A 24,345-nucleotide genomic window follows, 5' to 3' on the forward strand; every position below is an offset into this window, starting at 1 on the left:
CATAAGACGAGACAATAAGGAAATACCTACCAGGCACATAATTCTCACTTTCGACCGTGCAACTCTTCCAGACCATATCAATGCAGGATTCATCCGGTGCTCTGTCCGAGCGTACATCCCGAATCCGCGGCGCTGTTACAAGTGCCAGCGGTTCGGGCATGGTACCAACTCGTGTCGGGGCCAACTAACCTGCGCCAAGTGCGCGCAACAAGGTCATCACTCTGATAATTGTCCCTCTAACCAATTGCTTTGTGTGAATTGCAAAGGACCTCACGGCGCGTATTCGCGAGCCTGCGAGACATTCAAAATTGAAAAGAAAATCATCAACGTCAAAGTCACGGAAAACATCACCTTCCCGGAGGCGCGAAAGAGGTTCGCCTCTTTCCCCCTGGGGAGGTACGCCGACGCAGCTCGCCGGGGGGCGGAGCGGCGTCTAGTTTCGGCGGGGACCCAGTACCGCGAGTCGGACTTGGTCCCGCCGCCGCCCCCCCCAGGGTTGCCCCAGGCAGCCCAACCAGCCTCTGCACCGCTAGCTCACCCAGCAGCGGCTGTGGAGGCAACAACGTCTGTTGGGGATGCCGCTGCATCCACTGCTTCCTCTCCACCGGCCCAAAGCACATGCAAGGGCACGGAGATGGAGACGGAGGCAGTCGCAGCGACCCCCTCCCCCGCCTCACTGCCTGTGCCACCTGTGGTGCTCCCCACGCCTTCGGCACTGGCAGCGCAGGCAAAGAACACCCGAAAGGGTACCACGCCAAGGGGGCCCAGTCCGCTGGGCACCCCCTTGCCTTCAGATGACGACATGGACGTCGAGCCCTTCCGGCTTCCATCGCAGCGCAAGGAACGGGCTGCGACGTCCAGGCCAGTAGAGAAGGCCAGAAAACCCCTTCCAAGAGTGCAAGCCCCGAAAGACCCTACATAAATAATCAATCTCCAGTAGCTCTGAACACATAATAATGGGAAGAGAAAATATTGTTCAATGGAACTGCAGAGGCCTTCTGAATAATCTTGACGACGTTTATGAGATTCTGCATGCCAATCAGCCAAGTATAATGTGTGTCCAGGAAACACATCTGAATTCCAAACACACAAATTTCTTGAATAGTTACATGGTATACAGGAAAGACAGGGATGGCTGCACACACTCTTCTGGCGGTGTTGCCATAATCACCCGCAAATCCTTAGCATGCCACCCTGTCACCTTGAACACCGTCCTTGAGGCTGTAGCAATACGCTTAATAATATTTAATAGGTTGATAACGGTATGCTCCATATACATTCCTCCTGATGTCTCACTTTCGAGCTCTGACTTCGAGGCGCTGGTTGACCAGCTGCCCGAACCACACATCCTGACAGGCGACCTTAATGCTCACAACACTCTTTGGGGCTCTTCTCGCACGGATGCCCGAGGTCGCCTTATAGAGAAATTCCTTACATCTTCAGGAGCATGCCTTTTCAACAATAAACAGCCTACATACCATAACATAGGACACAACACATACTCATGTCTTGACTTGTCGATTGGCTCCGCAGTTCTCTTTCCTCTTCTCGAGTGGGGTGTGGGCACTGACCCATACGGTAGTGACCACTTCCCCACCTCACTCACATACATAGGTAAAGGCCCATGCAGTTCATCTTCCCATAATAGGTTCAATGAAGCACGAGCTAACTGGAATACATTTACAGAGACATCCAAACTACACCACACATCCATAGGACACCTACACGTCGAAGAAGCTACCCAACTCCTCACGGCGCACATCCTCGACGCCGCCGAAAAGTCCATTCCCCACGCCTCTGGTGCCCCGCGCAACCAGCGGAGGCCGTGGTGGAATGAGGACTGTAGGCGGGCGCGAGAGGCCCAGAACAAGGCGTGGGGTATTCTGCGCAGGTACCCCACGTCGGGAAACCTTTTATTGTTCAAAAGGGCTAAGGCGATGGGAAAACGTGTGCGCCGTGAGGCAAAACGAGAGAGTTGGCGCTCATTCGTAACATCCATAAACTCTTACACTGACTCTCGCAAAGTCTGGACACGAATACGCAAACTAAAAGGACAACAGACACACAGCCTGCCCCTGGTCAGTACAACAGGGGACAAACTGGAAGACCAGGCTAACACACTCGCACAACACTTCCAACACGTGTCCAGTTCAGCACACTACACTAGCACTTTCATGAAACACAAACAATTGGCTGAAAAGAAGTCTTTACGTGATAATGATAAGTCAACCTCCTCTTATAACTCGGAGTTTTCACTCCATGAGCTGAGGACCGCTCTGAGCACTTGTAAACCCTCAGCTCCAGGCCCAGACAACATCACATATACAATGATACAGCACCTACACTCAGACATTCTTTTAACACTCCTCCACCTATATAACAAGATTTGGCTTTCGGGGCACATTCCTCGCTCTTGGAGGGAGGCCATAGTAGTGGCTATCCTAAAGGAAGGGAAGGACCCTTCCTCTCCATCCAGTTACCGGCCCATTGCTTTGACAAGCTGCCTGTGCAAGCTCCTCGAGAAGATGATAAACCGTAGGCTCGTGTACTTTCTTGAGTACAATGGTCTTCTCGAGGGCTGCCAGGCAGGCTTCCGGGCGGGGCGATGCACAAATGATCAACTGGTTTCTCTAGAGGCCTACATAAAGGATGCATTCATTCATAAGCAATACTGTATGACAGTATTTTTTGACATTGAAAAGGCATATGATACAGCATGGCGCTACGGCATTCTCAGAGACCTAAAAGCTTTTGGTATCTCGGGTAACATGCTGAGCACTCTTTGTAGTTACATGTCTTCACGAACATTTCGTGTCAGGGTCGGTTCGGCACTTTCAAATGTTCACGTGCAGGAGAATGGCGTGCCTCAAGGTGGCGTATTGAGCTGCACCTTGTTTATAGCTAAGATGAACTCTCTCAGAAAGGCACTGCCGCCAACCATATCCTGCTTGATGTATGTAGATGACGTTCAAATATCTTTCAAATCGTGTAACATATCCATTTGTGAACGTCAGGTCCAGCTTGGGGTAAATAAACTTTCTCGCTGGGCAGATGAAAATGGATTTAAACTTAATCCTTCTAAAAGTACCTGCGTTGTATTCTCAAAAAGGCGGGGCATCCTGCCCGATCCCGACGTAAAACTCTTTGGTGACTCGATTCCAGTAAAAAGAGAACACAAGTTTTTGGGTGTGGTGTTTGACGAGAAACTCTCATTCATACCCCACATAAAACGACTTAAACAAAAATGCCTAAAAACAATGAATATTCTAAAAGTCCTGTCTCACCAATCGTACGGTGCAGACAAACAACTCCTGCTTCGACTTTATGCCGCGTTGGTAGGGTCACGGTTGGACTACGGAAGCGTTGTGTATGGGTCAGCCACAAAAACAGCACTTAAAATGCTCGACCCAGTGCTTCACTTAGGGCTTCGCCTGTCTTGTGGGGCGTTCCGTACCAGTCCTGTCCACAGTCTTTATGCAGAGTGCGACAAATGGTGCTTAGCGTACCAGCGAACTTATGTTGACCTCCTATATGCCTCCAAAATCTCATCAATGAATAACCATCCCTTTAAACCGGTTTTTAATGATACGTCCACAACTAAACTCTTTTTAAACCGCCCATCTATTGCTGTTCCTTTCTCGCAGAGAGTGAGGGACGAGATGACTATTCATGACGTCTCCCTCTTAGACACATTCAAATCATCTCACACTGATCTTGTAGCACCATGGCATCTTCGTCCTGTGGCATGTGACTTGTCTTTCGTACAATACAACAAGAACAGGACACCAAGAAGTGGGATTTTGCAGCATTTCATGCATCTACAGAATAAATACAGGGCTGCAGAGTTTTTCAGCGATGCATCTAAAACGTCCACTGCGGTGTCTTGTGCTGCGCATGGGCCTAATTTTGAAGCATGTAAAACAATGAATGTTAATACAAGTATTTTTACAGCAGAGGCATATGGCATATTTCTAGTTGTAAGTCACATAGTTGAACATCATATTCCTACATCCGTCATTTATACAGATTCGTTGAGCGTCGTCCGTGCATTATCATCCGGAAAGTCATCAAAAAACTATGTCATTAATCTTATCTTCAAAACGATTATGGTAGCTTATTCTTCAAACCTTGGGTTGACTGTGTGTTGGGTGCCAGGCCACTCTGGCATTGGCGGTAATGAAGTGGCGGATGAAATGGCCGCCAATGCTGCACTCCGAAACACAGTCGACATGGCAACACTACCTTACACAGACCTCAAGCCACACATTAGACAACAACTCCGTAAAACTTGGCAAGCAGACTGGAGCGAACAGACAGACAACAAACTACACGTAATAAAACCACACTTGGGACAATACATTACTGACTCACACAACAGGCACATTGAAGTTACTTTAGCTAGGTTACGGATAGGCCATACGCATGTAACGCACTCGCACCTGCTCACGGGATCTCCAAGACCCCTGTGTAGCAGGTGTGGGGAGGGCCTATCCGTAGTCCACATACTCATACAATGCAAGGCACTTGACACAACACGACACAAACACTTCAGAGAACTCTACAGACAACATATTCCCCTACACCCATTTCTGTTTCTAGGTGACGATGCCATGGTTTCTGTGAAACGCGTTTTTAAATATTTGTCAGATGTTAAGTTTTTAAACCTCATTTCCTATCATGCGTAATCATATCTGGCCCTATACACCAGCCATCACCATTATCTTTATTGATCTTACTCTGTCCAGTTTACACATTTTATACATAGCTTTTGTGGTAATCACTTGTTTTCATTAAATAACTTCTCTGGCGCTCTTTGCCCTCGTCGGCCTTGCGCCATTAAACACCAACCATCATCATCATCATCAGACCATCTTCACGAAGCACGATGCCTCGAGACTATCAAAGGAGCTTGTTTTCAGGGAAAGAAGCACCGTCTGGTCTCTCCTGGAAGACCAGCACCCATTCCTGCGCCATGTCGATCCTTAGAGAGAGAGAAACCTCAACTTTCAGCAGGCACTTGATGGAGTCAATGTTCCGCACGTCCACGGCTTGAGCCGATGACTCGGGTGTACCTGGAGAACTCCTTTAGGGGCCATAGACTCCAGACCCTTTTTCATTGCAAGCGGATTCAATTTAGGTATGATTTGAGCTTCTTTGATTGGCTTGAATATAACTATAACGCCACACTTCGGAGGTTGTATCGTGGTGTGGCCATCTCCAGACAACAGTACCTTCTCAGATTCACGGCGGCGCTTGCGTGGAAGCATGATCTCGTAGCCTGATGAGGCCTCCGCACTCTCGTGGGCTTCTTTAGTAGACATGACTGGGGCAGCAGACGTATCCGATATGTCAGAGAATGCATCATCGCCATCCGGCAGAGGGTGGCTGGGTGGCTAGCTGGCGAATCGGCAGATACATGTGCCACCTGACCAGCAGGTGTCGGCACTGACGCCGTATCACGGAGGTCTAGGGCGGGTTCGGGAGCATGTCCGATAATCACCAGTGTAGAGGAAGCCGTTGCGGAGAAAATCACAGGCAGCGCTGGCACTGACGGCACGGTAGAGGGTAAGAGGCCGTTGGCGGCTGGCAATGTCCCAGGTAGTTGGCCAGCCGAAGAACCGGTGCCATGCCCGTCTTGGAGGTCATTACCCTGCCTTCACAAAGTTGAAAACTGAGCTCACTTCCAATAAACGCGAGAAAAGGCGAAAAATCCAGAGACAGGCAGATTAGAATACCCGTCCCCTGCTTTGTCCTCTGCGATCCTATTTTGGCCCTGAGGTTACCGGAGCGACTTCCACGTCGGCTAGAGACTTTGTTCCATCGATTATGACTCAACGTAGCGCTCACAAATACCTACTGGTATCGCCTTGGCCTAACCTCGAACCCGTATTGCGACAACTGCGGTTCACCGAAAAACAGTCGAGCATATTTTACTCGAGTGCCCTACATACAGTCAAGCAAGAAACGACCTCGCACAGGAGTTCGAGTGCTTCAACCACAGTTTCCGAACTATAGAAGCATTTCTGGGACCATTTCCATTCCCTAGTCTCAGCGTAAAGTGCTAACCGCAGTATTTTTATACCTCAATGAAACTGTTGTCGCTGAGAAAATATAGGACCGGACCATCCTTGCACTGTGAAACCGTATATAGACTTTTCATGTGTCGCACTTACGGTCCCCAACACACACGCTACCTCCTTTCTTTTTTTTACTTCTTTTATTCACTTCTTTCTTCTCTTCCTGCCGCCTCACTTCCTATTGCAACTTTATTTCCTTCTTCCCACCTCGCAGAGTAGAATGTAGACGTTAACATGCCGGCAGGCCTGTCTGCTTTCCTCTAATAACGGTCTGTCTCTCTCTCTCTCTCTCTTCCTCTCATAATCGTGAGGTTTGTGCTTCAGGTGTCTTGTAAACGTGAATAGAGTGGCGTCAGTTCTTTTCTTCCGAAATCCCTATAGCCAAGCTGTGTGATGATCGCTTCAGTGGGCAATATATTGTCACGTAGCCAAATACGACGCAGCTGTCTTGAAGCAAAAGCAAGTTTATTGGAGCAAACGTCTGCTCCCCTAACAACTCAAAGAATACACAGCCGACGAAGCAGCAGTCAACAAAGTGACGTGCGCAGGCTAGTGTCGGAAATCGTATATCGCGGCGACTGCTCTGCGGACATTTATCTTTCTGCTCGAGCGTTTCTGGAGCCGCTGAATAACATCCAGAGCACGGTAGATTAAATAAGATTATTCTAGGCCGGTGACGTTAGTTCGAAACACTCTCCCTATCATGGGAGATAACACGTGCGGCACAAAAAATAAAGAAAGGAACACGCGTTTCACTTGGCGCACATCACCCAGGCCGACGCAGGCGGGCGGTAACAACAAATCATAAATAAAGAAACAAACCGAATGCATGGTTCGCGGAAATATTGGCCATGTTCGCACAGTGACACCTGTAGGGACGGGTACGAGGATCCTGAAGGGCCGACGAGAATAGAGATGTGCAGAGGTAGACTCGAGAAAAATTTGGAAGACACAGTTATTCGAAACGACCTGCCTTATACAGTAAAAGCTCGTTAATTTGAACTCGAAGGGAACCATAAAACTGTTCGAATTAGCAGGAGGCGCTAGAATGGATGGATATCGTGCCACACTGCGCGGGCAGAACACAAAGAAGCCACCTCTGGGCTTGTCATCGCGAATTAGGCGCTACTACACGTTTGTGGAGTCCAGACCCGCGACCGTGGCCCAAAGGGACCTGAAATGGCATGCGCCGGAGCACTGGGCCGGCGGCACGGCGCCGGCTGCGCGCGGAAGCAAAATAAGCTGTCGCAGTAGCGTAGAGTGCGCTTTGCTGTTGTTTTGTTGATTAGTTGTTTTGCAGATCTAGTAAAATTGGTTTGATTTTGATTTGCAACACATTGTAATCACTCTGGGCCGACTTCTGCTCGGAGCGATGGAAACTAGGGGATCCCAGTTCGAATTAACCAATATGGATGCCGACGCGTTCGAATTATCGGGAGATTTCCCCCATTGAACTATGGAGGGCTGTGCCGGGACCAGGGCCTCAGTCCGAACTATCCGTAAGTTCGAATTAACCGAGTTCGAATTGACGAGCTTTCACTTTATAGACTGCCGTACGTAGCCCCCTCGGGGCAGGTAATTCAAAACACACGACTCAACTGAAAACGTACTCCCCTCGTCCGCCTTCAGTAAAAGGACGCATTGGCTAAACCGTAACGAAATCCCGAATCTCTCACAAGTACCCGAACAAATACACAAAAGCAACACACATACACAAACACCGAAAGCACATCAAACCCGACAACACTGACAAACGAGATTGGATTGGATTGGATTGGATTGATTAAACTTTATTTAGTCCGGCAGAACGACGTTTTTACGCGCCGCGACGCGGGCCTCGGCGTCGTCCTGGTGGCTACTCATCCGAGACGTGAGCTCGCCGTTGCCGACTCGCGAGTCTCATGCCTGGCGAGCGCCCGCAGGACCTGCTGGACGGCCCAGTGTTGATTTTCGTAGGTGTAGCTCCTTGCGGCTTCTGCAAGCCGTGGCGGGATGGTTCTTGACCTCGCTTCCATTGGGCTCGTGAGAAACGGTCTCCAACAGGCCCGGGCCCCAACCATACAAACTTCCTCCCTCGGAAGATAAGAAAAACAGAATTAATGCGGCTTGAAGCCTATCTACAATCAATAATGAAAGAGCCGCTGCATCAAAGGATAGTTACGTCGGGATTGAGTACGCGCGATTCTAGGGAAATTCAGGCTAGGTGGGTTTGACTCAGTAATTGGCTCGGTAGGTTGAAAACACGTCATCTCCGGCGCCGTAACCGAGAGATGGCGGACACAATGGCGACGGCACAGAGAGAAAAAAAATAAAGCAATTATGTCACAGAAAATTGGATAGTTTGGGGGCTCGATGAGAACGGATCCCAGAAAATCCGGAACGCGAGACCAGCGCGCATCATCCCCTACGCAACTAAGACTCCACAGCCGTGGCCGACTAAATGCATTGTGGGCTTCGGCTTTGAAACGTGTTATGGACACGTACTGGGGTCTCCAGGAGTGATATTTCCACGCTAATTACAGCAGCAGGAGTTACGTGAGTCGCGAAGGGCGTTCCTGCTAAATGTCGTCTACATGGTGTGCAACACTGGATCCATCATGCGGCATCAAATAAAACCTGCAATCATATGACGTTGCTCCAACGGATGTCGCACGCATAAAGTTTCATATAGACTTCATAGCCACGGAGGACAGATGGTATAGAAAGCTCCCCATGGGAGCAGCGTTGCGCTTGCATCCGCCATATTGAGTTCCAAAGTCGTGCGGGAAAGCCACCCGTCCCGCAAGTAGGAGAGAGAGAGAGAGAAAACTTTTATTGCCGCAAGGGCTAATTCGGGGGAGGGGTGGTGACCGAGGGAGGAAGGTCCCCGGTGACTTTGGCAGCCCGAGCGACGATGGCATCTTGCACCGCGGAATCCGAGCTGCCCAACGCCCTCGCCCAGTGCTCACCGTCTCGATATGGAGGGAATGGGTTGTGGGGGCATTGCCAGAGGAGGTGATCCATGGTTTGCGACGACGCGCGGCTTGCAGTGGAGGAATGAAAACGGTGCGTTCTTTGCAGCCGTCTGCACCGTCCTCTGCGCGGGTCAGCCGCAGCTGCTGACCTGCTCACAACTGGGAAAGGAGTTCCGTGCGCAGCATTGAAAGCGGGCTTTCCTGTCATGGTGGAACAGACGGCGCAGCGGCTCGTCGACATCAGACGTGAAACAGGAAAGCATGCACAGGAACTCTTGCTGGGTGGGCGCATGTGCCGCTAAGCTGATGCAAATGATAATCGATGAAGATCCCTGTCTACAGTGTCGCCATACGTGTTTGTTTTTTGAACGTCAGTCCATCGCGGTCGTAGTCGCCCCTGCAGTTCCAAACCCATATCTCCTGCGTTGAGCAGCAAGCATAAACACTGACTGCAAAAGCTATATGAGCGGCCAATTTCTCCGTCGCATGTCGACGGTGCCACCGCGCCCGGCCATGATAAATGCATAACTAATAGCAGCAGTGTCTTCTAATTAAAAATACATGTGGCCGTATTTTGGCGATGGAAAACAGAAAACGTGCGAAAACGCGCGAAAACCCCAGTTTAAATAATAGAAATTCGGGAATATACGGCGACACAAACGAGAAAAATTCATCACTCCCTCCACAAGAAAGTTGAGAGAAGAGCGAAAGCTAAAACCGCGTCCAATTTTTGCTGAAAGTGCGTCGAATTAATTGTCAAATCTTCAAGGAACCAAATAGTAGACGAAGAACGAACCCTTGCGACGATTTTTCGCGCACTAAATAAAGGTGTCTACGAACCATGTAAATGTATACCAATACGTGGTTTTTGACATAGAGGTTCCGTATTTTCACGCGTATAACGCGCACCAAAAATGCGGAAAGTTCAGTGGCAAAGTATATGGCTCGGATAATAAGAGGGCTTTTTCCTTTATTGGAGCTTCACGACAATGCTCGTTGTGCCGTGAAGCTCCTACGCAGTAACATTGACTAAGCCTTCCAGGGCAGCGATCGCGCAAAACATGCAAGGGCAAGGCATGGAGGAATGGAGGACGATTCCAGGAGAGATGGTGCAAAAAAGCTACAAAAAATGTTGCATCACAAACACCATGGATATAGCCGAAGATGACCTTGTGTACAACAGCGAGGACTGTGGCTCAAGTGATAACGCTAGCGAGAGCGGTGACACTGAGTGAATTGTGACTTTCGCCTTTCGATCAGTGCATTCTACTTGCCAAATATACACTTATTCTGTCTACATAGAATGTGATGTGTAGCTTGAGCAGTATCTTTGGTGCAGCGTTTCCTGGATCAAATGTGCGGGCAATACCTCAGTTTCTTTTCTTTTCCGGTGGGCTGAAAGTGGGGGCTCAAAGTATATGCAGGGGTGGGTTATACGTGCGAAAATACGGTATACTATTGTACTCCTTTTTCGTGATCCTTGCGTGTATTGTTGTATCTAGAACCGTTCCTTTTTCTCGATTTTCAAGGTAACCATTTTGACACAAAGGAAGCCCGGTTCCACGCACGCGCCGTGTGTCCAGTGATGTTATCAGAGCTTATCGGTCGACCAACCGGTCCACGGGGAAATGCATTAGTTTTTCTGACAGGACGCCATCGGTCGCCCACAGAAATATTGCACTTTAAAAACACGGGACGGTGCGCTATGTGCCACCGTTTTTCTTTTCTCGCACCTTTCTCGTGGCCCGAGCGCCAAGCACAACAGCAACAAAGGGGCCCGAAAGAGAGAGAGAGAGAGAGAGACTTTATTGTACAATAGGCTCATGGGTACATTGTCTGCTCCCGCGGAGTTCCTCCACTTCCGGTTCGAGATCTCGCCTGGCCTCCCGTACGCCGACGGCTTTCACGCGCATGTGTGCTTGTTTATGTTCCCACTGACACAGAACACTCATGCATCGCAAATTCAATGTGGAACAACGATGAAGCCTATACTCCGGGCTTCTCTGAAAGGTAAGCACTTTGTGACAAATAAACAACACGCACTTACGCGCGCGAAAGCCGCCGGCGTACGGGAGGCCAGGCGAGATCTCGAACGGGAAGTGGCTGGAGCAGACGACGTACCCATGAGCCTTTGCGCTTTTTACCGGTCACCTATGCGGTTAAGAGGGCTAGGTGGCCGGTGGCATGAGCATGACGATTTTGTCAAAGCACGGTTGTGTTTTGCCACCCGTGTACTCCTCGCTCCCCGGCCACCCTTCACAGTGTTCGCCTTCTTTCTCTCTCCTCTCATGATAAACGCATGGGAGGTTTGCTGAACATGGTTCCATTCCCCCACGTTCACACTGATGCACGACATATCTCTCGGGCCTTTTTGTCATGTGGAAAATAAGCCCAGGCCTGTGAGGCCAGGCCTCACAGTGCTTCCAAGAGAGCGTATCTCAGTTTAAGTGCAAAGAGCAAAAGACCCTGTTCGTAAGTGGGCCCCAAGGGAAAAAAACCCCGACCACACTTAAAGGATTGGCCTATTTCCGTCGGATGCCAGCGTAGAACAAAAGTTATTGTCGCTGGTGTTGTTACTTTCTTCGTGGAAAAAACACACTTCAGGGATGGACCAGTAATCAGGAGCCTTAGTGTGCATTGTTCCAGCTTCATAAAATTTACAAAACTGTGAATTGGAAACGCAAAAGCTGCATAATGGTGCGTGCCGCTCGCCAACTAAATTTGAGGGCGCGTGAGTACAACAGGTATGCAAAACTTGCTCAGAACACTGATTCGAGGGAAGCCGTGGCGTGTGCCAGCATGCTTGCTGGCGTAATTCGCGCCGTAAGACGAAGAAACGAAAGCGAAAAAAATTGGCCGCGTTTCTGCTCCTTTCGTTGCAAAACGTCGACGCAAGACGACAGTCGACTGGCGCCCCTGGCAAGTAAATGCATCCCTTCTCTTTCCCGCTCACCTCTCATGCTGTTCCTATCCCGTCTTGTTCCTTCCAAGATAACAGGCTGGATGTTTGCTCAAGTAAATTTAAATTTACCGCGTTCCACTGCTACAGGCGAGGTTCCTCGATGCCAGAGCTGCCGTACGGCGGAGACGCGCGTGACTCGAGGCACCCTACTACAACTTTTATAGAACCACGCTGTTTTTTTCCCTGAGCCTGCCAAGAGGAACGCGGAACCTATCTAGTGTAGCCTTTCGTTGCTGTTGCCCTTTGATTTTTTAAATTCCGCCAGGTAGCGCGGGCAACAGCAGGCGGCGGTTTTCTGCAATTGATGTGGTACACTGCAACCCCGATAATACGACTTTCAAGGGACCGCGAGAAAGCGTCGTATGACCGGGGTGTCGTACGACCGGGGTGCAGGTAAATGCTGGCCTAGTAGGCGTTCTCACGCGACTGGTGGGCTAAGAACTTATTTAAACTATTCTTGTGTGATTTGCAAATGTTTAGCTGAACTCACAAGTTAAAAAAAAATTACACCATCTCCCTGGAGGGAATTATGTGGTGATGCAAAGCGTGCCGAAGCGGCTTCGATTTCTCGAAGTGCGGGATCCGCTGCTCGATGCTGGCGTTTCGAAGCGGCTTCACTTTCTCGAAGTTTGGCATCCGCTGCTCGACGCCGACGTTTCGAAGCGGTGTCGCGTTGCCGAACGCCATCTCAACTCCTATGTAGTGCCCCACTCCCATCTATGGCGTCCAGCTAGCCAGCCAGCAAAGCGCCGCGCGCTACGCGACATCTGTGACGTCCGGCGCTATTTATAACCCACCAGCCCCGCGCCTTGCGCGCGCAAGATGAGCGGACTTGGTAGAGCAAATTGAGAGGGGAAAAAGCGAGTGTAAAACTGCCAAGGCAAAGCAAAACGAACGATAGTACGAGGCGGACATGAAAAAACAGCATTGCCGTACATGGTTGGACACCCTTTGAACGGTCCCGTGCGGTCGCTATTGGGTTAAATGCTCAACACACAGCGGTTTCCTGTCCCCATAGGTCGGCAAAACAGAAGGAACTCACTGAAACTCAATCACAATTTTTTTCATTCATGCTGTACTCAATCAAACTCAGACTCAAAAAGTTCGTCTGTTCACAAAATCACTCGTACTCACTCATCAAATACTCATTTGTAATCGTACTCACTTGTACTCAAACTCATTTGTCCTCACGAGTATTCATACTCAATCTGTACTCATGAGTACTGAATCTGTACTCATGAGTACTCACTCTGTACTCATGAGTACTCAATCTGTACTCATGAGTACTACTCATTTTTCACTCATGAGTACTACTCATTCTGCACTCATGAGTACTCAATCTGTACTCATGAGTACTCAATTTGTATTACTCACGAATAATCAACTTATCTGCACTGTTAGCTAGGTCGTAGCTCGAATGAAAGACTAAGTAGAAAAAATAAATTGTTTAATTGATTAGAAAAACACAGGTTACATATAAATCAGGACAGAGGAAGAAAACGTCTGACGCGGTGCACTGTCGTTGGGCGACTTACTGCGCGAAGGCAAGTACATGTGACAAGCAAAACGGAACGTAAGCACTCGCGTTGCGTCTGGTGTCTCCTCTTGTTCTCAGGCCGGGTCGGGCTCAGGGGAGCTCGGGGGTTGTCGGTGCAGCCGTGGTCGTAAACTGCGTTTTTCTGCGTGTCTTCGGGTGGCAGCTTTTGTCGTCCGTTTTCTTGTTTGCACTACTGTTTGCACTACTGTACTCAGGAGTGCATATACTCAAGAGTGCAAGCACTCGCAAAAACAGTATTCATGAGTATTGTACTCATGAGTGCTGTGTACTCATGAGTGATGTGTACTCATGAGTACTGTGTACTCATGAGTGCTGTGTACTCATGAGTACTCATACTCATTAGTACTCAAACTCATGAATACTGTACTCATGAGTACTCATACTCATGAGTAGTGTACTCATGAGTACTGTACTCACGAGTAGTGGACTTGCCCCTATACTCACTCGTCATCGTACTCACTATTTTTTTCTGGGTGTGTGATCACTCATCATCGTACTCACTCGTGAGTTTGAGTACAAATGAGTACAAATGAGTGTACTCACGAGTGAGTACGCCGACCTATGCCTGTCCCAGAAGACCCAGCAACGCGAAATAGATAAGGTGATTCAAACTTCGCGAGTAAACCGCGTTGCGACGAAAATTATAGCGCGGTCTTACTACAGTGACTTGCTGCGGCTGCCATGGAGTGGTCCAAAATGGCGGTGCCAACGGGTACGTGTCCCCACCCTTGCGGCGGACGTGTGTATTGGGGCAGTCTAGCAAAGAAAGGAGCGGAGTGACAATGCGGCTTTGAAAGACGCTGATAAGCGGAGAGCAGAGATATCGGTCGTCCCCGTGGGTTTGCGTCGTATGTGTTTTCGTGTTTGTAGGCGGCTCGACGTGAGCTTCAAATTCACGGTCCGCCTGCCACTTGAACTTCGACTTCTCTCGGTTGGTGCGTTGGTGTACTGCTGCCGCGTGGGGCCGTCGGAGGTTTACTTCCGCTCACGAGTGCTCGCCTGCTAGCTTGCGTCCCTTCAGCAAATGGTCTGGCCCGCCTGCAGACCTTTGCACATCAAGCAGTGTCAAACGGGGTTAAGAATAAAAAAAAGTCGGTACGAGGCAGCGAAGCGGTGTAAAATGATGGAAAAACGCAGGTTTATCCGCGCCAGGGTCCGTCGTATGAAGCGGACCGCGTGCTCCCGGGCGTCATATCATCGGGGTTTTCAATGCATTGTTTCTATGGGGAGTTTGCCGGGACCACGGTGATCCATCGTAAAAAGAGGGTCGTCGTAAGTCCGGGGGACGTAACATCGAGGTTCCACTGTATTTTATTTGCTATCACAAAAGCAAGCATCCGCAAATTTTTTAATGAAGGAACACTGGGAATATAACTTATGTATTGATTTTCTGCGTCATATTTGCGTAATGCCTTGTTTGTTCTTGTCCAACAATGTTGACAAGTATAAACATTAACACCGGACTTAGACGTTTAGCTTAGGCTGTGGGTATATTACACTATTGCGCAGATAATGTTTCACTTTGGCCGGCTGGCTGAATTGAGTGACACAGACAGACAGACAGACAGACAGACAGACAGACAGACAGACAGACAGACAGAGCAAAATTTTCCCGTTCGAGTAGCCCAAGAAAGCAATCGTCTTTAAAAGAGACGTGTGCATTGTGTAACAGAAAGGAAGTTGGTCGAAGTAACGCGTGCCTAAAGACAAAGAAACAAAAGCGAAGAAAGAGACGAAAGGGCTATGCAGCAGTAACCAAGTTGTTAATAAATCCCGGCAAGCTTTGGCCTTTTGAGTACACCTTCAGACTGGCGTGCCGAGAGAAAATATTTCATGATTCCTTTGGTTATTATCTCGTACTTTAGCATGTTGCAGGCGGGATCAGCTCGTCTAAGCCATGACCAATATCCACAAAGCGGGCACGTGTCAACCGCGCGCGTATCCCCGCGCACAGGCCATTCCGTAAAAATTCCCTGGTGTGCAGGTCGACGCCCGTCGTTCTGTCGGCCAAGTGGAGAGGCAGCGTGCTCCCCTACCTCGATTCGCAGCTGGCCGTTTCTGGTAAGTGTCGCCGTCGTAAAAGATAAAGCTTATGGCCTTTAAGAGTGTAGCCTGGGCGGCAAGTTGGTATTTCGATTGTTTGATTGATTGTTGGGTTTAACGCGCCGGTGCAACGCAGGCGATAAGGCGCGCCTAATGGAGGGCTCCGGATTAATTTTGATCACCTTGGGATATTTAACGTGCGTTGAAATCTTGTACACACGGGCGTTCTTGCTTTTTGCCTCCATCAGAAAAGCGCCCGCCGCGGCCGGGGGTCGAACCCGCGTATTAAGTTAGTATTTCCACCGCGGGGTTAGCACAGTGTCCGAGTGTTATCTCTTCTGTTTCGTGAGTACGATGTTTCTTAAGGTACCTAACGTTGTTTTCTGGTGTCTCCGTTCCCTAACTACTCAACCAGTGCAGCGGTGCCAAGGCACGGCTGCAGTCGTCATAGATGTCCGCCTACAAAATTAAACTCCATTCGTAATTACTTGGCGCAGACCAATCCGTTCATGGAAGTCAGGTTAACCTCAGCGACGCTGTTGCCGTTATTCTTACCGCACATGAAATCGATTTGCCAGAAAACTATTATCCGATCGTTTTTCCGCCATCAATGAGCGGGCGAAAAGATAAAGGGCGATTACCTATCAGGCCTGTGAATTTTGTTCTAAGGGAATGACTGGTGAATATAGCTTCCAAACCCTTTGGTAAGGGAGGATTCGTTACGTTGTCATGTAAGGCGTGAGCCCGTTTATATGCGAGTTTCCTTTATACGTACTGATTAGTATTGTGTTATTTGTCGGGTGGAATTGCCTGAATAACCGGTGGTAATGTAACTATGTTTTCTCGTGGTGCAGGTGATATTGCTACCCGTTTTGTTGTTACGACAGCCCTAACCACTTGCTGCGCTACGGACGTTGCGGACTTCCTTCTGCACAATGTCGTGCTTTACCACTGCGCCCACGTAAACTTCTCACGCACCGCGGTTCTTGCTTTCTGTCGCGAGTTGTAGACTACCTCCTTCGGTTCTGCTCAACGCAACACAAGCTTTAAAATTCAAAACCAATTATAAAATAACACACAAAATATAAAATATTTTCTCGTGGCTATCAAATGTTAAATTTTACAGCGGAACTGTCTGTGCTATGGTTCGATATATTTTTGTTTTCGCGCGCGCAAAACTTCCGGTTTAGAATTTGGTGCGGTACAGTTTGGTTCTATGCAAACGCTTATACGTGTCATCACTTGAATATTGTCACGTAGCGAATGGCGGCGCAGGGTAAGCGAAACCGCCCGTGTATTCGAGATTGCGGCGCACGTTAAAGATCCCCAGGTGGTCAAAAGTATTCCGGAGCCCTCCACTACTGCGCACCCCGTTCTGCGCAATAAACACAAAGAATACACAAGCGCCGAAGAAGCAGTCAACGCAGGGACGTGCACAGGCGACCGTCGGGAATGGAATCTCGCAGCGTATGCTTTCCACGCATTTATCTGTTCTCGTTTCTGGAAACACGTAACTAGATTAAGAACACTGCAGGTTATACAGAAACAGTTGACGAAAGGGATTGGGTAGCTTAACCCTTTCCCTGTCAAGCTTGCCGACGCGGCGCGCGAAAGAACACGAAAACGTGCTTCGCATGCGATTAACACAAGATATGGTAGGCGAGCGCGGCCACGCGCTAGTAACAAAAATCAAATAGGAACGCCCAACGCATCTGTCGAGCTAATCAGGCGTGCACCATAGAACTCATATTCGTTTCTGTAAGGAAAAATGCAAACAAGCATGCAACAGCATGAGGGACGATGACGCCCCGTGAACACTAAAAACACTCTCCCACGACTTCCCAGTAAGGATTACGTTGGAGCTGCTTTCGAAAGGGCCATCTGACGTCATTCTAAGCCCTCGTGCGAAGTCTAAAGCGCATAAACTCATTCAGTTCATTCTAAGACTGCCATCGATAGTCCACGGAAATCAAAGACGCCTGGTTAAAGACAGAAATTAAGGGAAGAGGAGCTTGAGAATAAAACAAAACCCCAACCAGCATGTGTGTTGTTTGATACAGCTTTTCTGGACATTAATGTTCGTACGGCGGGATGGCGGCTACGTTTTTTGGGTCACGTATACGTTCTGTTAACAAAAACCCAGTGGTTGGCACCTGACCTAAGTTAATATTATTTCCCTTGTGGCGGTATATTGACGCTCTAGAAAATGTCACAAGTAGCAATAGTTTACTCTTTGGCCTCAATTTGGTTAGTGCATTCTTTTATACCAAAGGACAACTAGCAGTCTGCAAAGCTAAGGAAAGGATTGAGGATACGCTTCGACCGGTTCTGGTACAAAATTTCCCAGCTTAGTGTAGTTTCGCGACGACGACGGCCCCGAAGAGGCACGGTGGAGAGACGCCACTCACATTGAAGGTGGGATCCAATACAGCGTTTATTACCGAGACAGCGCTCTTTTATAGCCCGGTCGCAGCCCCCTGGTAGTACACCACCGAAATGCTGAAATCCAAACACAGATACTACAATGAGATAACTATGTAAAAGGCTTCCTTTGTATATTGAGGTATCGAGCAGGAAACGTCAACAGTAACCGTTCAGTATGACAAACTTCAAATCAATTTAAAGCTTTGCACTGACCAGAAATCTCTGAGCGGATACCCTTTCGGCATCGGCATCGGGAGAGCGCGATGAGCGCGTCGCCCCCATAACGAACTGCCGACATCAGGGCTCCTGTGACGTAGACAACGCGCTGTAGTAGTAGTGATTTGGTTGCGCCAAGGCATTACTGTGCACACAAAAGTGGACAACTTGGTGGTGGGGAAGGGGTGAAGGTGGGCGGACAGTGGGTGAAAGAAAGGCACACTCTGCGGACCCCACAGCCTGGGAGGCTGGGCGCTTTGGTTCAGTCTCGTGGAATCGAGGTGGTGGAGCGGGCTCCGGCGAAAGCCCGTGTACGCTGTTATCTGGTCAAGACCCGTCGGGAAGGCCAGCACTTCGAAGCTGGCGGTTCGCAGAGCCAGGCGCCGGTATGCCTCTTCAAAGTACGACCTTAAACTGGGCGGAGGACGTGCTTATCCATTTCGGGCTCGGAGGTGGAGGACAAACATTTTATTGAGCCTTTAAAGGCCCCTTACGGGGGCGTGGTGACCGGCGTACCGGTGACCGCAGCAGCCCTCGCCGTGACCACCCGTTGGGTAGACAGGTCGGAGCTGCCCAGCGCCTCAGCCCAGTGCCCTCCGTCTGTTAAGGGGGGATAGGGGTTGTGGGGACAGTTCCAAAGGAGATGGTCTAGGGTTTCCACTGTTCCGCAGGCCTGGCAGTTGGGGGAGGGGTAGACGGAAGAATAAATACGGTGCAGGTGGTAGCGACAGGGGAGGGTATGGGTTTGCACCAGTCGCCATAGCCGTTCTTCCCTGTTGGATAAATCCGGGTGTGCGGGAGGGAGCTGGTGGCGTGAGAGGCGGAAATGTGCCGTAATGTCTTGGAAGGTTAAGAGACTGTCCCGAGCTGATAGGGCTCCGTGAAAGGGTTCGAGGCTAGGGCCTGCTCGGACAGTACGGATCCGCGCGCTTGCTGCAGGCAGGAGACGATGCGCGTCCCTGATGGCGGAGCCAGGCGGGATTGCTAGAGAAGTTTGGATGGAGTCTCAGTAGAATGTCTGGCTGCTGTTGGCGCGCGCAGTTTCACCCCGTGCATCCCAACAGAGTTCCGGGACTTACGTCATGCTGTCCGGGTGCGTGCGACCACAACCGGTCACGACACACACGCGCGCGCGCGCGTCCAGACCGGCTGCGGTGCGACGAGAACAGTGTAAGGCCTTGGGGGCCTTAGAAGAGGATGCTTAACGGCCTCCCATTTGTAATGGGGTGGCGTTGCACAGTGACCTTAGTCGTAAGGCCACGGTACAATGACCTCGCAAAAAAGAAAAAAAAAACCTTTGTGGAATTTTTGTGCCAGTCTGACTTTTTTGTTCGCATGTCTTCCCCGATTGTTCTCTGCTCTTTTCCCACCAACATTCTAACCTTCCTTTACTAACCTCTACTGGTGCCCACTTTTCCGTTAGCCTTAAAGCGAAAGGCTTCCGGTAGCTGGATGTCTTACTCACTGAGGACTGGACGGATACCTTTGCCCTCCGTTACAATATGTCGCATGGTTTCTGGCTCTTTGCCGCAACTACGCACCTGTCTTACTGTATCGGCTCGTGGATAAGCGTTTTTGTCCGCAAGCAACCCGTCCGATCTTCAAAAAGCAATGCACTCCCTTAAGTATTATCAAAGAACTTCTCTCGTCACCTCTCGCTTCCCGATTCTGCAGATATCTAAGAACTTCTTTGCGTCTATCCTCTTTTCTCAGGCCGTTGTCTGTGATTCTTTCACTTCATTTTTTATTTCCTCGTTCGATTCCCCTGCGCATCCAGGTTTCATATACATTGTCCTGAGCCTTCTGGTTCTTTTCCTCCACAGTGTGTCCACGCTTTTCATGTAAAGATGCCGTAACACTCTGGCTGCCCATCTCTGGTCATCAATATTTCTAATTCGTTCTTCAAAACATATTTTGCTCCATGATTCTCTCACTCCAAAGGAAACCCATCCCATGTCTCCCTGCCCTGTCTCATTTGTTGTTTTACTGTGTGCTCCTAAAGAAAACTGAGGGTGTCCTTCACCGACTACGCCTGAACGTTGCCTTCACTGGTAGTTTTCTTTTTAAGATAGGTTGGGCGGTCTCGCCATTGTGCTCTGTGTGCTCTGTGAGAGACGACATACAGCATGTCTTGTGTTACTGCCCGCAGCATAGAACTCAACGCGAAACAGCTAAAAGAACTCTAGTGCGACTGCTACGGGAACACTCTTTAGAGCTGCGTCACTTTCTTGGTCAGTGGCAAAATCACGCTGACGCGGCGCGAGGGACAAAGGCTCTCTTAACTTTTATGTCTGACACGGGACTAACCGATGTTCTTTAAACTTGGGATCCTCAGATTTTTTCTCCTAGTGCTGTAAATTTTTTCTACGTTCCGAACTGATTTTATTTTCTTCTCCCTCTTATTCATTGTTTGTGCGCACTTCTTCCCCGCTTTTTTTTTCACCTCACTATGTTCACCCCCATCCGAAGTAGCAAGCCCCGCCGTTTGTGGGGCTAACCTCTTTAGTGTTCATTAAAGTTTTCTCTCTCTCTCTCTCTCTCTCTCTCTCTCTCTCTCTCTCTCTCTCTCTCCCTCTCTCTCTCTCTCTCTCTCTCTCTCTCTCTCTCTCTCTCTCTCTCTCTCTCTCTCTCTCTCTCTCTCTCTGCTCCTAATGCCAACCGACATACCGCCCTCTGATTTATTTCTAGCGCTGATTGAATCTCTGCTGAGGCGCGCTACTGCGCTTGAAAAGGCGAGCGCCAGTACCATTATACCATTCCAGATTCCTTTCATTACTTCATATTTGTTATATCGCCATAGTGTTCTGTGCTTCATGATAGAGGAGTTTCTTTTTCCTTTCATTCTTAAACGCTCCTCATGAGTTTTTAGGTAGGCCTGACCTTCGTTTATCCATATGCCGAGAGATTTGTATTTCGTTACTCGCGGTATTGTTGCTTGTTGAACGAGTACCGATTCATTACGAGCGTCATCATTAGAAACCAGAACTCCCGACTAGCTCACCCCCTAGTTCCGTGGCTTCTTCTTCCCATATATCTGTGAACTGTTGCAGACACTGTTTGCTATCTGCTAGTTGTGTTGAGGAAAGAAGACGAGCTTGGGACATTATTTATCACCATCATTGGTTAGAGAAGGAGAAGTGGTATAAAAGGCGTTCTGAGGGGTGCCATGGCCCGGGGCCCAGTTCCTCAACATTGGTGCCGTGAAACCTGGAGGAACGGCCCAGTGGACTGCAAGACGGCGCAGCGCATCTTTGAGGCTCGTGAGGCCTGGGAAACTCCTGGTTGGGATACTTCGTGATTCCCTCATCTCGGAGGCCGTGCCCTTGGGCGGCGCCCGCCATGGCCGGCTGCTCGACGCTCCACACCACCCACACTGAACCCGGAGACGACGCAGAGGACGCGGGCCAACTGCTACGGCTCAGAGACACCCTCCGACTACAGATTTCAGACCTCGTCAAAGCGGCAGACCGCGCATTGGAGCAGCGCCCTGTGAAACCAAGTACGCTGAAAACCCTCCACGAATCCGCGCAGCAAAAACAGATCACCCTCGTACAGCTCGACAATCAGATGAGAAACTTATTGGATATTGATGGCTACACAAAGGAATATGAAGAATCTGATTTGTACTTCGGAATGATTTTTTGGATTAATTTGATGCTTCGAGACACGTTATCAAAAAATTAACCCCACCTCCCCGAAGGGAATCGTGAGGAAATGCGAATGCATTTCTTTTGCGCGAGAGTGCGCGGAATTTATAATTAATGAGGAGACGGTGATTTGTAGCGTAACCATTTATTTAACACCTGTTTGTGTTGTCGTTGTACTTGGCGGCCACGATCACTGCCTTGTGGTCGGTAAAGTGCACAGTCAAAGGGTCTTTGAAAAGCATGCGGGCGTGGGAGAGTGGGGCGAGCGTCGAGAGGAGAAGCACCGAAGCAACGCGCCTACCCTCGCCTACACTCTCCCACACACGCGGGAGCTCCGTCGAGCTCCCGCGATGCAAGCGCCCTCACACGCCCGAGCGCGCTCCTCCTCTCCACTCACTCGCCGCTGATCCGCCCGCACCACCTCCTCCGGTTGCTAGGGGAGAGGAGGAGCGCGCGCGCTCGCAGCTGTTGCTATGGGAGAGGGGGTGAGAGCGGAGAGATAACACCTGCGGGCGCGTGGACGCCGCACGGCGCCTGACATGGCTCGACTAAGAAATGCATTCGCATTTAAAAATGGCTACGTTTGCACAACCCCGCAAGACAGTAAAGGAAAGCCTTCGTGGAGGCCCCCTGAAACCGTCACTAAAGGTGGATCCCTCCGAACGACACGCAGCGTTCCACTCGCCTCTTCAGTTGCCTTTGGAGAACCTTTTGCCCCTGCCAAGAATCCCTGACAGCAGCGACCCTGGAGGCAACCACCGAGTCTTCGGTATGCGTCGTAAACTCTGCACCCTGTGTCACGCTGCATACCACATACCGCAGGTCATACCAGGTCATACCACAGGGCAATGAAGAGGCCGACGAATCAGGAACAGAACCAGTCGAGTGTGTGACTAAAGAGAAGGAGCATTCAGTTCTGGTTGCTCTGGATTCAATTATAGCACCGTCGTAAACAACAAATCGAATTGTCGCAAGACACGGAAAGTTGGGCAGGGGGCCGGAGGTCAACGTATGAGTTCTCGAGCTGAAGTCCCAACGCTAACTGCAGCTGACTTCCAACAACGAAGACAGCAAGCATTCTCACGAAGGAGGGCGATGCGGACTACTGTGCACTTTTACCGACGAAAACGACGTCTGAATCACGAGGAATCCCCATCAATCCGGCTTTGCAAAAAACCTCGACCCAAGATCGCCCGCTATCGAACTCCTACCCCGGAACCGAGTGTTGTTGGACTTTTCTTGCCAGCGCTAAACTGAACCGGTACAAGGAAGCTCCTCAAAGCACCGGTGGAAAAGGAAACAACTTACGACCTGAGACCGACGGCTCAACGAATCACAACCAGGATGCTGAACTGGCTGCTATTTATCTTTTTGGTATTTCCTGCGCGGGTCCTGTGCATGTCGGTGTGCATGAATCATTGTCGCGGGCGGGAGTGTGTTGAGGAAAGAAGACGAGCTTAGGACATTATCACCATCATTGGTTAGAGAAGGAGAAGTGGAATAATAGGCGTTCTGAGCGGTGCCATGGCCCGGGGCCCAGTTCCTCAACAAGTAGTACTGTCATCTGCATATATCAGTCGAGGGATATGTTGTTCCACTTCCTGTACTTTGCGGCTATAACACAGATTTAAACCTATTTTACTGCCCTCAAGCTTAGTCTTGCCTAGTGACGTCATGAGCGCCCTCTATTCATGGCGGCCGCCTCGGTGCTTGTTTGGAGGAACCGAAACTGACAGGAATAAAAGGGTCTGTAAATAATTATTTACAGTGCCCTATACCATCTAAAGTGCCATTCTATGATTAGTGGGCCGGTAGGCACCCATAGCAGCAAAACACTATAACAGAACAATTTTGTGACACTACTCTTTCAGTACTCCTTCAGTGTATAACAGCTGCGTCTTACCGGTACTCACCTATTGGACAGAAACTTGGAGGCTCACTAAAAGGGCCCAACTTAAATTGAGGACGACTCAGCAAGCAATTGAACGGAAGATGACAAGAAGATAGTGGAGTGGGTCAGGGAACAAACGCGTGTTAAGGACATATCAATAGAAATTAAGAAAAAGAAATGGGTATAGGCGGGGCACGTAATGCGAAGGCAAACCAACCATTGGTCATTAAGGGTAACAGAGTGGATCCCTAGAGAAGGAAACCGTGGCGCGTGGCGGCACAAAGTTAGATGGGAAGATGAGATAAAAAAATCTGCGGAAATAAATTGGTCGCATTCGCACATGACCGAAATAATTGGGGATCTATGGAAGAGGCCTTTGCCCTGCAGTGGGCGTAGACAGGCTGATGATGATGATGTCGCCTTTAAAGGAATAACAATTTCAGGCACATTTGAAAACTAATTGGCAAAAACGCTCGTCCCCCTCAGGGACCAAACCAACCACCTTAGATTACGCATGCAGTGTCTTCTCAAAGTTCCGGTTTCAGTGTTACATTGATTAGTTTTTACTGCGAA

At 49.6% G+C, this 24,345-nt stretch overlaps 1 protein-coding gene across 1 annotated transcript in view; it reads right to left on the reverse strand.

The window, feature by feature from the left end:
• Nucleotides 1-5,321, reverse strand: part of LOC144153465 (endothelin-converting enzyme 1-like) — a 55,142-nt gene extending 49,821 nt beyond the window's left edge. Inside the window, exon 1 of the mRNA XM_077685108.1 lies at nt 5,232-5,321. Within this exon, the coding sequence (XP_077541234.1) occupies nt 5,232-5,321 (90 nt within the window). The remainder of the gene's footprint in view (nt 1-5,231) is intronic.
• Between the last annotated feature and the right edge of the window lie 19,024 nt (nt 5,322-24,345).

This window comes from Haemaphysalis longicornis, unplaced genomic scaffold, assembly GCF_048455015.1.
Source record: "Haemaphysalis longicornis isolate Haplotype H1 unplaced genomic scaffold, Haemaphysalis longicornis Haplotype H1 scaffold_9, whole genome shotgun sequence".
NCBI classification, from domain to species: domain Eukaryota; kingdom Metazoa; phylum Arthropoda; class Arachnida; order Ixodida; family Ixodidae; genus Haemaphysalis; species Haemaphysalis longicornis.